General features: G+C 39.3%; 1 protein-coding gene across 1 annotated transcript; it reads right to left on the reverse strand.

Moving 5' to 3' along the window:
- Positions 1 to 2,976: 2,976 nt before the first annotated feature.
- Positions 2,977 to 15,900, reverse strand: Gcsam (germinal center associated signaling and motility). The gene is made up of 6 exons (XM_042676920.1): positions 15,831 to 15,900; positions 12,742 to 12,810; positions 8,741 to 8,785; positions 7,340 to 7,386; positions 4,615 to 4,643; positions 2,977 to 3,917 (listed from the first exon to the last, which is right to left on the reverse strand). Exons 1-6 carry the CDS (start codon positions 15,857 to 15,859, stop codon positions 3,669 to 3,671), a joined length of 468 nt encoding a protein of 155 aa, XP_042532854.1. The 5' UTR covers positions 15,860 to 15,900; the 3' UTR covers positions 2,977 to 3,668.

Consider the following 15,900-nt stretch of genomic DNA (forward strand, 5'->3'; position numbering starts at 1 on the left):
TAGCCATTCCTTCTTCCTCAAGTAAGTTCCTCTCTGGCAGGACCAGGGTCAGAGCTGGAAGGATGAGGTTGTTCAGTTCTAGAGAGTGGAATATGGCTTTATTCTTTGCTTCTCCTTTGGAAAGCACCGAGATAGAATTACCTTGCCTTTGTTTTTGACCACTTGAAAGCTGTAGAACTTTCCAGAACTTTCCAGGGTTGGGATTTTGGGCACGATTGGTATGGAAAGAATTAATCTGTGTGATAGAAGCATTTTGAGGAATTTGGGAAAAAATACACTTACATATAAACTATTTTGTTACAGGAGATGAGTTTTTAGGAACCACGGATCTTAATAATGAGTCTAAAACCTAGTGTATCATATGATTTCAACAAGTATCTGCAGAGTAATGAAAAACTCAGTAAGCAAATAAAAGCTTAGTTCAAATACTTGCTAATAGAGTGGAATAAAACATCAAGGATTGAAGATAGGTCAGAAGTAGATTAGTCAGACACAGGGAAAATACTAAAGAAAATTGAATGCAGCTTGAGACCTGAGATGCTATCAAAAGACCCAACCCCTGAATCATGGGAATAGATGAAGAGGTACAAACTAAAGACCTACATAACATTTTTTAAAAGAGCAGAAGACTTCCCCACAATCTTAAGAGAGAGTCATCCACCTATTTAAAAAATAAAAACTTACAGAAATCTATATGGTATATGCTATATAGATTTTTTTCATTTTTCTTTTAAATTATTGTTATTTTTGAATAATAATAATATTATTGAATAAAAATAATATTATGTACATATCAGAGCAGGTATTTTGAAGCCCTCTCAACTACCTCTTCTGTTAAAAAATAATAATACCCTTTTATAATCCTCCTAATTTCAGTATAAGATGATTTTTTGGCCAAGAATTTATACTTAATTTGATCTTGGCTAACTATTTGTACTTAATATGATCCTGAAAAGAAGTACATTCCATCTGGGGCAGGTAGTTTTCACAAGATAAGACTCAAATAAATCTAGCTTATCATATTGTACTGGGAATGTTTCACCAAAACTAACTTCCAGAGAGGTTTAGCATCCATGTGAAAAATTTCAGGATAAACCCACTGGTTTGGTGTTTCTGCCTTGCTGGGGGGTTGCTAAGTAGCCCTGGATCATCAAATGTGTCAGCATGTTTGTCTCCATACATTATAAAATATTTTTGTTTCTCTTTACTCTTTGATTTGCTCATTTATATTCAGGGTCTATGACAGATGATTTACATGTATAAGATTATTCTCTCATGGATGGTAAACAAAGCTTGTGGAAATTAACTCAAGGATGCAGAGGAGAAAGAGAATTTGAATCACTGATAACTATCTTGAGTCCAATACTATTCTTCATAGGCCATGATATGTCTTAAACAATATTCCCTGCCACCCAAAACACCTCCCTTTGAACCAGAGTAAATTCTGGCTAAAGATTTCCTGTTTAAAAAAATCTGCTATAAATAGGAAACTAGTAAATATCAAGATAATGAAATGTGGTCAGCTCTTACTGACCATCAACTGGTTGAAGAATCAACAAAACCTGGTTGACTCTGTCAACTTCAAACCACTGGATTTGTCCTCATTGGGCATGCGCTTTCTCTCTCTCTCTCTGTATATCTATATATGTATACATATGTATATTTATATATAATTTTATGTATTTTAGGCAAATGATTTATCACAAAACTATCTCTACCCTCCGTGCATTTTAAATAGTAAAGTTATTTAGCTCTGAGAACAAAATAGTAACCAAATATATGTTTGTTTCAGCAATCTATTTGCTATTTTAATGCCTCTAGAACTAGGAAAATGGCTGTGAGTTAAATAAAAATGGCAAGTAGAGGACACAAATACAGAAATAATCTATTGTATTTGAACAACCACAGATATTATGTAAACAAGTAAGTATGGTTGTATTGTAAAAATACTTTATCTACAAAATGGATGATGGGCCATACTTTGCTGAGATTTAGGAATAAATGTAATTCTAGAAATTTTAAAGAAAATATGAGGGAAAACAAATGATCAGAACTTACAGAGGGCTGGGCACTGGTGCCTCATGCCTATAACCTCCTACTAAGGAGGTTAAGATCTGAGGATTGTGGCTCAAAGCCAGCTCTGGCAGGAAAGTCTGAGACATCTTCCTCAACCACCAAAAACCTGGAAGTAGAGCTGTGGCTCCGAGTGGTAGAGCACTAGCTTTGAGTGAAAAAAGCTCAAGGATAGTGTCAGGGTCTTGAATTAAACCCCAGGACTGGCACACACAAAACCAGCATATCCAAGAATGTTTATTAAAAAAGGAGTGTGCAGGTGGTATTTTCCTCATGTAGATATTTTATTTGTATGTGATACAGCTTAATCTTGAGACATCTGTACACTAGAGGCTCTTCTAGTGTATATAATTGGCACTGAATTGCACAAAGGGTGAACCAATGCAATAGTGATACTCACAAGACACTGTTTGAAATGAACTTTAAAACTTGAGGGGAGAAGAGTGGGAGTAGGGATAGCAGGAGAAAACGAGGAGCGATAACAATGTTCCACAAGAAGTATATTCATTTCCTTACTTATGTAACATTAACCCCTCTGTACATCACCTTTACAATAAAAAAAGAAAAGCTCTAGATAAAGTTCTGCCACAAACCGTATTGTATCATTGAGCAAATTATTCTCTTTGAGAACCCCCCACTCAAAAAAAAGAAAAAGCACACACACCAGAATTAAAAGATCTCTGAAAGTCTTTCTGCTACATCGTTCTCTGGTATTACGATTGTTGTTGTTGTTTTTTCCTTTGTGGGTTGTGGGACCTGAACTGTAGGCCTAGGCACTGTCCCTCAGCTCTTCAGCTCAAGGCTAGCACTCTACCACTTGAGCTACAGCGCCCCTTCCAGCTTTTTCTGCATATGTGGTGCTAAGGAATGGAACCCAGGACCTCATGCATTCAAGGCAAGTACTCTACCACTGAGCCACCTTCCCAGCCCACGCCTGTCTTATTAAAGATTTGTAAGAGGAGTAGGGGTTGTAATTTAGTGTCAGAACATTAGCTTAGTATTCATAGGGCCAGGATTTTCATTCTTTGCCTCACAGTAGAAAATCATATAAAAACTGTAATCCCTTGATTCACCTCACATAATCAACCACAGGGACTAATGAGTCAAGGAACCCTGTGGGGAACAGAGCAGAGCTAGAAGGTCACTGCTAGAAGTGTCCCCCTTTGGGGGACACTTAAATTATATACATATACATATATATAGACATATGCTTCCTCCGACTTCAGAGTAGAAGTCATGGTATTATTTTATAAGAGCCTAGGCATAAAAACAGCCTTTTGAGGTGGACACAGCTGTAAAGATGGGAGAGCCTTTCCCATTACAAAGTACTTTCATACCACTTCAATCCAAAGATGTCACCTCCTTTCTCAAATATAGTGGTTGACTTGCAGATGTTGGACATCGAACAGAATGTAAATGGACCTGTGCATGACAGCTTTTTCTCTACAGAGACCTTGTAGAAGAAGCAAGATGGAGAGCTTTGTGCCTCATGCCTGTACTCACCCAAATCCCCCAGCCTAACAAACTCTAGTCCAATCATTTCATTGGAAAATGGGGCAGTTGAATCTCATAAGGGGCTGTGCATGGCACCTTGGCTATTGCAGAGAGTGAGAGATTTTGCTAGGCATGAGAAGGTCATAGTCACCTTCTGGGTGAGGTGGGTACCTAGGGGTGGAAGGCACATGGACAAGTGAATATTCAGTCTCTGTCCCTCCCAAAGATTGCCGGGGCCTCTCAGCTTTGTAGGCAATGTTCTCATAGTACACCTCAGCAGAGTTTCCTGATGGCTGCTTCCTGAAGGCACTATGGTTGATGAGGACGTAGCACAGCTCCTCTGTTGGGGTCTGTGGGTCAAAGGAAACGCATCATTAAGAGGTGGCCTCTTGCCATGTTTTTCACATTTAGCTTTGACATGGGACTGATCCTGGAGAAAGTCTACCACCACCACTTCCTTCCCATTTCCAGCTATGTGTCCTAAATGGGTGCCTTTACCCTAAGCTCCAGAGCAAGCAGTTGGAACTTTCATGTTACTCAGAGCACACATCCCTATGGCTGTCTTCTCTGCCACATATTCCAGAGTGGCCCCTGACCACTCAGGATGCTTCTCAGTGTCTCAAGGTCCTGCGGCAACTCTTTCTTATGAAAGAGATATAATTGGGTTATGATACTTAAGTACTCATTAAAGAGATTATTATCACAAACAAAACAAGGAAACAAAACAAGGGAAGGTCAATGGTGGACTCAAGACATAAAAGCAAATGCAGGAAGGAGCATGGGAAAAAACGGGTATATGGTAAGACTGGAATTTGAATTTTGGCTCTATGTCTGTCTAGCTTTGGGGTACATCTCCTGATGTCTTAGTTCCCCCATGAAATGAAGCTTGTCAAGCACACAGCATGTTGTCTATCCTAAATAGATCTAATGTTCACTTTTTGGTGCTTCTGCATCTGCCACCAGGCCCGTGTACTGGTCTTGAATTCACCCACTGCCCTGGTATGGAAGGCCTTTCTTCCATATTAGAGCCAGAAAGGGGCATATTACCTGGATGGGAACAGGAGTCACTCTTTCATCTGTAGAAAGTAAATACAGTGAATGAATGTCAAGTCAGGGAAAGATTTGACACGGGTGGGGGCTGGAGTCTAAACCACAAGAAAGTCAAGAAAAAAAAAACAACAAGCAACCCTTTGAGCATTTTCAGATCTACAATAGTTTGCTGGGGAGTTACAAGGTCATCTCAAGAAGAAACAGAACTCCCTCAGTCACAACTTGGTGAATTACCGAGTAGGAAATCGTACCCCCTTCTCCCTTCTCTTTCTTTACCCATAGTACAACACATTCTTATTCCACATAAGCCACTGGTGAGAAAAAAAGCATCAGAAACAGTCCTGTCCTCCAGGGGCATACAGGCCAATATAGACAGAGTACCAGGGCCTGGGAGAGACTCAACATACAGAAGAGGGCGTGGTTTGGGCTGCAGGCAACAGGAAATAGCAAGTAGTGTGGAGACTGGAGCTCAAGGGTACTTAGAAGAGGAGCTCCTTCCAAAGCTGCTGGCAGAGACAACACAGCAGGCCAAGTTTTTAATTTACTAAAAGATAATTGCTCTGGTCATGCAGCAGAGAGGCAAATGAACATATCTACTAGCTTTTTGAAAGTGGCACACCCACTCGATCAGTAAGCAGGTGTCCTTCATAGAAGACTGTTAAAAGGCAGATGTGTTCATGCAGGCTCCCATAATGCACGTAGATTTACATTTCTCCAGATTCTCACAATTACATAAATTTTATGGCCAATGAGAGCTTCTCTTATTACATGACAAGAAAATGGTCTTTGGGTTTGGGCACCTAGTGTATTCTATCAAGTGTGTTCTAAGTTTTTTCTCTGATGGAGATGAGGGTTTCTTGGGACTCACTGTTCCTGGATTACAATGGTTCCAGTTGGGAGGGTTAGATTATTTATTTATATATCATATCTATCTGTGTTTTTTTAAAAAATATTTTTATTGTAAAGATACTGTACAGAAGGGTTACAGTTACATGAGTAAGGTAATGAGTACATTTCCTATTGAGCATTGTTACCCCTCCTTTGTTTTTCCCCTACCATCCCTTCCCTCACCACCTTGCCAACTCTTTTCTCCCCCCACCAAGTTGTAAAGTTTGTTTTCAACTTAGTGTCTTGTATGTCTTATTGTTACAACGAGTCGACCTGTATCCTTGTTTTAGCATTTTGTTATTTCCCTTCTCTCCAAATTAGAAAAATGTACGTACAAGATACAGGGCACTGTCCACAATAATCTTACCAAACAAGCAGAAAAGGTCAAAAGCTATGTACATATGACCATATATACAATGCTAAGTGAAATGAACCCCAAGATAGGGACACAAGAGGTTTTTTCTATGTCACTGTTGTTTTTAATGTACTATGTGATTTTTTTTTGTTTCTTTTGTATGTTCTTCCCCCATGGTATAAACCCTGTTGTCATTGTAGGTGTTTTTTATTGTTAAATAAATGGATTGTGTAATAATTGAAGTATCTTTTCACCCACATTTATCTTGGCACTATTTATTATTGCCACATTACATACTCATTAGAAGATGAATACATAAAGAAAATACATACATACACACAGATACAATGGAGCATTATTCAATCATAAAGAATGAAATCATGTCACTTGCAGGAAAATGTATGGACCTGGAGATTATAATATTAAGTGAAATAAGACTGACTCTGAAGGACAAATGTTGCATGTTCTCTCTCATATGTGGAAAGTTGATTTTTAAAAATGGACACAAATAATAAGCAAAAATGGACACAAATAATAAGTAAGTACTGCTTATTTTTATATAAGGAACTTGAGCATCCATGGATTTGGGTATCCACTGGGACTCTTGAAACCATTCCCCTGTGGGTACAGAGGGTGATTGATTGTGCTGTCTTTGAGACATAAAAGCTTACTCCCTTGCCTTACACTAGCAATCCGTCTTGGAAGTCTGTATTTTCAAAAAGAGCACATCACTGCAAGATGAGAGCCCCTTTCAGTTTAAGGCCTTTCTGAGGTTTAACAATAAATTTTTCAGACTCATTACAAAGACTGATTGAGTGTATGAATGAATGAGATACAACATCCTCTTTAAAGCCAGGAAGGCGAAATTTCTTCCTTCTCTTCTTTAGAAATGCAATGGCCTGTCTTTAGTTTACCCTTTATTCATTACTCTCTTCCTTGTGATGCTTGCTCTTCATCATCCTCCCCCTGATTTCTTTTCCCTTCTTAACTTCAAGGAGAGATGTGTCTCAGGGAACGTGTACTACCTTCCAAGTAGTTTTTCCACAAAGGCTCCTGCCACTCTGGCTACTATTTCTCTCACAGCAATCCTAGTGATCTCTTAATGCAGATGTGATCCTACCTGCCCCTGTGTAAAACCCCTCAGCACCTCTCCTTACTCTCAAGACCTCGCTGGCTTTGCAGTCCATTTGTCTTTCACTTCACTTTTCACATTTCACACTTCACTTTTCACATTTGTTGGTTCCACTTAATTCCTCAGCCTCCAGACTAGGCAGGTTCCAACGGAGGACTGTGGCGATCCATCAGCCAACCTCACCGCCTCACTGAGCTCACAGGATTGTGGGATAAGAGCTGTGCATTTGGGTATATTGCTGCCATAAGCGCAGGTATTGTTTATAAATCTGCCCAGGAGCAGAGGGCAGAGACAGTTTGGAAAACACAACTCCACCATGAGTGACAGTGCCAGAGAAGCAGACTTACTTCCCTTTGGGGAGCTTTGTCTTGCTTTCAAGGTGCGTCCTTTTTTCCTGTAAAATGAAAGAGGAAAGTAAGTTGGTTATTTCAATACCCAGGGACTCTTAAAAGAAATGATACTAACCTATGAAAATTTATCTTAGTCAAAACTTATCTTTTGTTCTTCTGAGACAGTTGCTCACTAGGTAACTCAAGTCTCGGGCTTGAGATCCTTTCGCTTGGCTTTCCTAGGGGTAGGATTATAGGTATGTGCCACCACACCAGGCGAAACTCAATTCCAATCGTTAAAATTCCATACCTTTCTTTTCTTTTTCTTTCTGATGTTTTCTTTCCTTTATCTTTTTGTGCTGATATGAGGGCCTGAATTCAAGGTCAGGGTATTATCCCTTAGCTTTTTCCGAGCAAAGCTGGCAATCTACCACTTAAGTCATACCTCCACTCCCAGCTTTGTGGTGGTTGATTGGAGATACAAGTCTCAGGGACTTTCCTGCCCATCTGGCTTTGAACTGTGATGCTCAGATCTCAGCCTCCTGAGTTGCTAGTAAAACAGAATGAGCTGCTGCTGCCTGGCTCATGTGCCTGTTTCAATCCCTCTTTCAACATATAAAATAACAGAATAAACAATTAAAAATACAAGAGGATGCCAAGTAGAAATATATCCTAAATATATTTTCTCTGTCTCTCCCTTTCTTTCTTCCTCCTCTCCCTCCCCCTCTTCCCCTTCTTTTTCTAAGTTTAATATAGAGTTTACTTACAGAAGGAGAAATACGCTGTCATAATAAGTTACATTTCAGGAGAAAGGTTCTGACAAACTATGAGTTTGATTTACAAAATATAATTTGAGGAACCAGGATTAGCTTTATCTCATTCTTATTGTATGATCTCTTCCCCTGCTAACAAGCAAACATCCATTAGATGCACTGTGTAGAAGACCTCCTGGGAAAACTCCATACATCTCAGGAGACAAAAGACGTATTTCCTATAAGGATGACCATAGGTTCTGTTTTGCTGTCAGGTTAATGTCATTATCAATCACCTGGCCATTAATTAGTTTTTAAGCATCTCTTAAAAATAGTGTCTCAGTTTAGAAATATATCATCTGGACTGTTCACTCTCCATGCAAAGGACACAAATATGTGCTTCTGGGAACACGGAGTAGCCAGCTTTGCTTCATCCTGACATCTGAGTCTCACCAATGTGAGGACAGTCTACTGCCTATGAGATAATGGTTCCTGATTCCCAGCAGACATGCAAGCGGCTTCTCCGATTGACTCTCAGGTGACTGCATCTGGGGCTTAGTGCCAGGCTTGGCTTCAGCTGTGGCATGGATAGCTGGTTGTCGCAAGCAAGTAGCTTGTCCATACCACACAGAGGGAAATGTCTCCTAAGAGAAACCTCTCCACTTACCATGGCAAGCAGAAACACCCTTCCGTGGAGTGGTGAACCCAGCATCTAAAATGCAAAAAAGAAATGATACAAGCTAGGCTTCTGCAACTTTCTTCAGATAGTCAACCTGCGATAGCCATTTTCTGGGGAAATGTTTTGTTTCCTAACTAAGCACGTATCATACATGACCTAGCTACCTCCTTCCTACTGCTTGTATTCAGGGAAAAATGACTTCTCTCTTCTCACTCATTTGTGACAAAGGGCACAAGAACTGTCTCCAGGAAGTCAAGACATAAAGGTTTGGACACTTTAGAAGTCTAATTCAGGATTTCACTACTTGTTGAATTTTGTTGCACTACATTATGATTTTCTGCTCACTCATCTATATTCTACTCTAGAACGTAAGTGTCACAGACTTGGCGACCATATTTAACTCCTTCATGGTGGTATGTATCACCAGTATAGGTGACACCACCTGAAGCACAGTAAATATGTTTCCAATAAATATCTGATGAAGATATAAATAAAAGAATGAATAGCCAACAACAAATCAACTCTAGTTGGACCAGATGATCATTAGATCTACCACCTTGACTCCAATAGTATAGCTAAATATTGGACATCTACATTTTATGGTAGATAGGCTTGGAATTTCTCAGCAGTCAGAGACTTAGGCTAAAGTCTAAGTATCATTCTTTCTGAATCGGGCTTAGTTAATTGTCTATATGATTGAATATGTAAACCATTTATAAAATACTTTACCAGTTACATTATGTAAAAGCATGTGGAAAGCACCATTCAAAAATGTCCCTGCCTGCGAGTTTTCCTCTCAAGCTCCTGAGAAGAAGCAGAAAAGGAAAGGACTGAACTGTGGCCATGACTTTGGCTACCAGCTTGACTGCAAGTTCTATCAGCCTCCAGAATCTGTACACCATCAGAGCCCTGAAAGCTCTCCTTCTTCTTCAGGCCTCCTTCAGTACTCATTAAGCCATTTGCTTATATCTCCCACTTCTGCAATTAAACATCAAAAGGAAACTACTGTGTTTGACCAATACTAAGAAACCAGGTTCTCTAAGGGGATCTGAGAGTGAGATGAAAGGAGACGGTAGATTCTGAATTACTGGATCCAGAACTCAAAGCAAATTGAGTCACAACTTCTTATTTTACAAAATGAAAAAAAAATATGTATATGTATATATGTATACTGCTTACCTTGTATAAAGTTAAGTATTGGTAAAAGTGGTTTTTTTTGTTTTGTTTTTGCTGGTCCTGGGGCTTGAACTCAGGACCTGGGCACTATCCCTGAACCTCTTTGTACTCAAGGCTAGCGCTCTACCACTTGAGCCACAGCACACTTTTGGCCTTTTCTGAGTAGTTTATTGGAGATAAGAGTCTCACTAACTTTCTTGCCCAGGCTGGCTTCAAACTGTGATCCTCAAATCTTAGTCTCCTGAGAGATTACAAGTGTGAGTCACCTGTAATAGCTGGCAAAAGCTATTTGTTTTCTTCATTTGTCTTTATATATATATATATATATATATATATATATATATATATATGTTTTTTATTGTAAAAATACTATACAGAGGGGTTACAATTACATGAGTAAGGTAATGAGTACATTTTCTATCAAGCATTGTTACCCCCTCCTTTGTTTTTCCCCAAACATCCCTTTCCTTCCCACCTCCACAAGTCCTCCTCCCCCCGAAGTTGTAAAGTTTATTTTCAACACAGTGTCTTGTATATCTCATTGTTACAATTGGTCAACTTGTATCCTTATTTTAGCATTTAGCATTGTTATTTTCCTTTCCCTCCCCAAATTATAAAAGTGTATATACAAGATGCATGACACTGGCATCAAATACAGTGAAAACAGGGATTATACCATGGGGGGAAGAACATACAAAAGAAACAAAGAAATCACATAATACATTATAAATATGTTAAAAACAAAGAAATCACATAATACATTATAAATATGTTAAAAACAATAGCAAGAAAGATGAAAATACTTGTGTCCCTATCTTGGGGTTCATTTCATTTAATATCATCTTATATGGTCATATGCACACAGGTATTTTTTTTTTTTTTTTCATCAGAGGAAACTTTGTTCTTTATCCATAACTTTTTTTTTTTTTTTTTTTTTTTTTGCTGGTAAACTGAATTTATTTATTTTTTTTTTTTTTTTTATTGTAAAGCTACTATACAGAGGGTCACAGTTACATGAGTGAGGTTATGAGTACACTTCCTCTTGAACATTGTTACCCCCTCCATTGTTTTCCCCCTACCATCCCCTCCCTCCCTCCCTTCCCCGAGGTTCTTTTTTTTTTTTTTTTTTTTGATTGTGATTAAATGATTACATAATTTCAAAGTCACAAGTTCATTCTAACTTCCCTGGAGCAAATTGTCTACCACAGTCTGTAATATATAACAGTGTTCACATGTTATATACCATATTTGTGATCAGCAGCATGAGGATATTTAGTAGTGGTTCAACCAGATGAGCGGGAGTTCTTTGTTTCTTAAGTCCTGTTAGTTTTGTCGTATCACTAACCTTTTGGATTTAGCATCCACTTATGAGGGAGACCATGTACCGTTTGTCTCTTCGTTCTTGGCTTACCTCGCTCAACATGATTCCTTCTAGCTCCATCCATTTCCCTGCAAATGCCATTATTTTGTCATTTCTAATGGCTGCATAATATTCCATTGTGTATAGATACCACAATTTTTGGATCCATTCATCTGTGGTGGGGCACCTAGGTTGTTTCCATATCCTAGCTATTGCGAACAGTGCTGCAATAAACATGGAGGTGCACGTGTCCTTGTATATTGGTTCCTGTTGTTCAGGGTAGATGCCTAGAAGGCACACAGGTATTTTTAAGCTGACTTTTTCTTCCATATAACTTGCCTGGGTGCTGTCCCTCAGCTCTTCAGCTCAAGGCTAGCACTCTACCACTTGAGCCACAGCGCCACTTCTGGCTTTTTCTGTTTATGTGGTGCTGAGGAATTGAACCCAGGCCTCATTCATGCATGCCAGGCAAGCACTCTACCACTGAGCCACCTTCCCAGCCTGGGATACATTCTTGTATTTCACTCTGGATGTTTTGGTTTGAGATGAGTTCAGATGACTTCCATGAATCAGATTAGATGAGCTCTATGACTTCAGCCCATGTACTAGCACTTCCACATTCACATCCCTCGCTCCTGGGTCTACCCCAGTGTCTCCCTTGTTAAAATGCCCTTGGCCCTTGTAATCATTTAAAAAAATAAGAAGTTATATATGCCCAATCCACTTTCTAAAATATATGATTTTCAGCTCATACTGAAGAAATTATTCCAATTGGGGACAATCACTGAGCCCCAACTCCTAACATGGCTTTGTGTTCCCCACCCCCCACACAAAAAGCTCCTTCTGAAAAGAGGTAACAATTCAATGAACTCTATAGGCCACAGGGTAACTAGCTTTGCCACATTTTAGGATTCTTAGACTCTAGTACATTAGTTGCATATTGTATGACATTGTTCTTAGAGGGACTTCTTTTAAACTAGAGACTCAGAAGGCCAAATCAGCAAGGACTGGTGAGGCTGCATTAGTGTAATAACATCAGAGTAAATTTAAGGGCCTTTCCACAAACCTTTGAGGAATTGTGACGCCGATGGTGTGACAACATCAGAAATAGAAACCCTAGTTCTAAAAATGATATAGCTAGGGTGGAGCTTGAGGTAGGCAAACACAGACAGGATCAGATTTAAAACGGTTATTTTTTTAAAGGGCCCCATCAGGACTCATGTATCTTATCTATTAGTTGCCAGAAATTATACACTAAGTTTTGAGCAAAGTCAAACATCTCCTGTCCAAAGTTTGAAGATGTTGTCTTTTGTCCAGCCCTCACACTGACTTCCATTACAACTTATACCAAGTTTCAATAGTGTCTTAGTTTGCAGAGTATGTGGAGAACATCCACTGACAGAGTATTCTTCCTGGCCAGAAGTTAGAGGAATGAGGTTGAACAGTGTCTTACCTGGGTGTTCTCTGCTTCGTGTTTTGGAACCTCAGATTCCACGGTGTCTCTTGAGTGTTCTGCTGACACCTAAGATTCAACATATCATAATGGACCAAGTCTTTCCTCTCCAGACCATACTCCTCAGATCGCCTTTGTGTTCCCAAATATCCAGGAATTCTCACCATAACCCTAAGGAAGGTTATAGGGACAGGGAGAGGCCTAAACTCCTCAACTGACATTGCCTGTGTACCACAGTAAGCAACAGATACAGAAAACCCAGAGACAGAGAACACAGAATTAAAGGGGAGGAAAGCAATTAAAGAGATAAATTAGGTTTTTTGTTTGGGTAGGTAGGAATTACTATCTTTTCATTTGCTGGATATTGGGAGTATAAAGAAAAAGTAACTAGCAAACACTGCTTACTTTGAGCCAGTCATTTTACGTGATATAGTTCATTTAATCCCAGAAAAAAATCCATGAACTTGGTATTTTCATCCTATTGTTTACCAATAAGGAAACTGAGGCCAGAATTACTAAGCAAGTTTTCTGAGGATGTACAACCATCAAGAGAGAGACTGCATTTTCCTCAGGTAGATTCTTCCTTCTGAGACACAGACTACATCTCAGAACAGCGTAAGTGTCCTTCTGTCCTATGGAGGTATTTTCCCAGCATTTGTGTTGAGAGAAATGGAAGTGGGTGGGATGAGTGGATGATGACTGCGTAAAGTTGAAAATCATATCAAAATCAATACAAGCCTCTTGAACATATCAAAAGAACCATTTAAATCATGATAGAGGGACTGAGAATATGGCATAGTGGTAGAGTGCTTGCCTGTCCTGTATGAAGCCCTCAGTTCGATTCCTCAGTACCACAGAAACAGAAAAAGCCAGAAGTGGCGCTGTGGCTCAGGTGGTTGAGTCCTATCCTTGAGCAAATGAAGCTCAAGGGCAGTGTGCAGACCCTGAGTTCAAGCTCTAGGACTGGCAAAAAAAAAAAAAAAAATGGTGGAAATGATGGTGCTGAAACACTGATAGATTGTTTGGAAAAAAAATTCTATCTGGCACTAACTAAAGAATATATATGATCAGGAAGTGGCGCTGTAGCTCAAGTGGTAGAGCGCTCGCCTTGAGCTGAAGAGCTGAGGGACAGCGCCCAGGCCCAGAGTTCAAGCCCCACGACCGACAAAAAAAAAAAAAAAAAAAAAAAAGAATATATATGATCAATAAGAGAATAAAAATGATACAAAAAGTGTGTGTTTGTCTTATTTTGGGATGAGGAAAGAATTTCATAAATGCAATGACAGAACCCTAAATGCTTTCTAGATTTACATTGTCTTTAAAATATAACAAAACATAAAACTATAAATATCCAGATGGCCTAAGATACACAGACTAGAAAACTGACTTTTAAAACATTTAGAAGACAGGTCTAATTTCTTCAAAGTACAAATAGCTTTTACTATCAGTATGACAAAATAGATTAAAGCTTAATAGAAAAATGGGCAAAAGACACTTCTGGCACTTCACAGACAAAGAAAGATAAATGGTTGATAAATACATAATATAAAATAACAATGATGAATTTGATACTTAGTTCTAAACTAATTGCCAGTTTAGGTCATTATCTTATGTTTATGCCATTTTTATAATGAATACACTAATACTAGAACCTTGCCCTCCATGGCAAATTCTGAAAAACAAAACTGCATACACGATATCCATCACTATTTTCTCATTTACACTGTAATTATGCTGTATTTTTCACCTCAAGATGGTTCTTTCGCTGGGTGCCAGTGGTTCACACCTGTAATACTAGCTACTCAGAGGCTGAGATATGAGGATCACAGCTCAAAACCAACCTGGGCAGGAAAGTCTGTGAGACTTGTATCTTCAATTAACCAGCAGAAAGCCAGAAGTGGCCCTGTGGCTCGAGTGGTAGAGGGCTTGCCTCGAACTGAAAAGCTCAGGGACAGCTCTCAGGCCCCACAACCAACCAAAAAGAAAAAGAAAAAAGATGGTTCTTAGTTTCCAATCATCTAATGTCTATCAAGTGCCTGAAGTCTTCCAGAAATAGCATTAGAAACCAGGGATGAATCATGATACAGTGGACAAACAGTAACAAACAGTCCCTATATTTGAAAAACTCCCATCTGGACTTAAAAAATGGTGATTTATAATCCTGCAGGAGAATGCCAGAATAAACTAGTAATGAGCTGTGGGGATCTAGAACACTCAGACAATGCCAATTCCCAGAAAGGAACAGGGAATATGTCTTAGTATACCCAGGTCTTCTTTTGGTAAGTGACATGTTGGGCAAACCCATTATTCTACTTTATAGTGGCAAGATCCAAGACACACGGAACCAAACATAGCCTTTAAAGACCTCTGATGAACCCATTCTCCCTAGATCACCTCATGTACACTCTAGACAGTCCCTTAGTTTTGATGGTTCTTATTTTTATCATGATGGTTTTGATGTGAATGAAAATGGTAGTCAAAGAAAATGAAAATATCTATTAATTATTGAACTCTTCTATGTGTCAAGCACTATATTAGCACCATGCAATTTTGGATATTGTGAGGTAAGGATTTTCCTATTATTTCCATTGAAAGCCAAGAAACTAAGCTTTGTCACTTTAAGGAACATGAAAGTGAGTCTCAAGCTCTTCAAACCTCTTCTTACTTGGTTTTCAGTGCTCAGGAGTGTGCACTGCATGAAGCTTCAGAGAGGCAGGCCCCATGCTCTTCATTTTGAACTTAAGATAGCAACTAAAAGGTTGTATCTTTGAACGTGTGGTAGAACATCATCTTTCCAGGCTGAATGGAGATCCACTTTTAGATGGATGCTTATTTCAGAGACTGACCCCCTCCTACTTAATAAAGGGGAGTCTTCCCATAGCTCAGCTTCTCTTCACAAGTGGCTCACTGAGATTCTAGGCAAAGGGCAACACCTAGAAGGAATTTCTTGGCATGTCTGTCATGTAGAAGGCACTGAATTCTTGCCAAGTTCTTTACTTCTTTTACCCCTAGGAATAACACTGCCTCCCCCCTCCCCCTTTTATGCGCCTTTGCCCTTTCCTCCGGCCTAGCGGGGAGTATAGACTCACCTGTCTCCCCTCTGCAGATTGTTCCCCATCCTGGCAGTCCTACCACTTCCTTCTTTGTGCCTTCTCCTCT

This window comes from Dipodomys spectabilis, unplaced genomic scaffold, assembly GCF_019054845.1.
Source record: "Dipodomys spectabilis isolate Male_0828 unplaced genomic scaffold, ASM1905484v1 ptg000032l, whole genome shotgun sequence".
Lineage (NCBI taxonomy): Eukaryota > Metazoa > Chordata > Mammalia > Rodentia > Heteromyidae > Dipodomys > Dipodomys spectabilis.

Coding starts and splice junctions, on each gene's coding strand:
- Gcsam (XM_042676920.1), bottom strand. CDS start 15,859: ATGGGGAACAATCTGCAGAGGGGAGACAG. Junction 12,811..15,830: donor AATCTGCAGAGGGGAGACAG/GTGAGTCTATAC, acceptor GTTGAATCTTAG/GTGTCAGCAGAACACTCAAG. Junction 4,644..7,339: donor ACAAAGCTCCCCAAAGGGAA/GTAAGTCTGCTT, acceptor TACTTTCTACAG/ATGAAAGAGTGACTCCTGTT.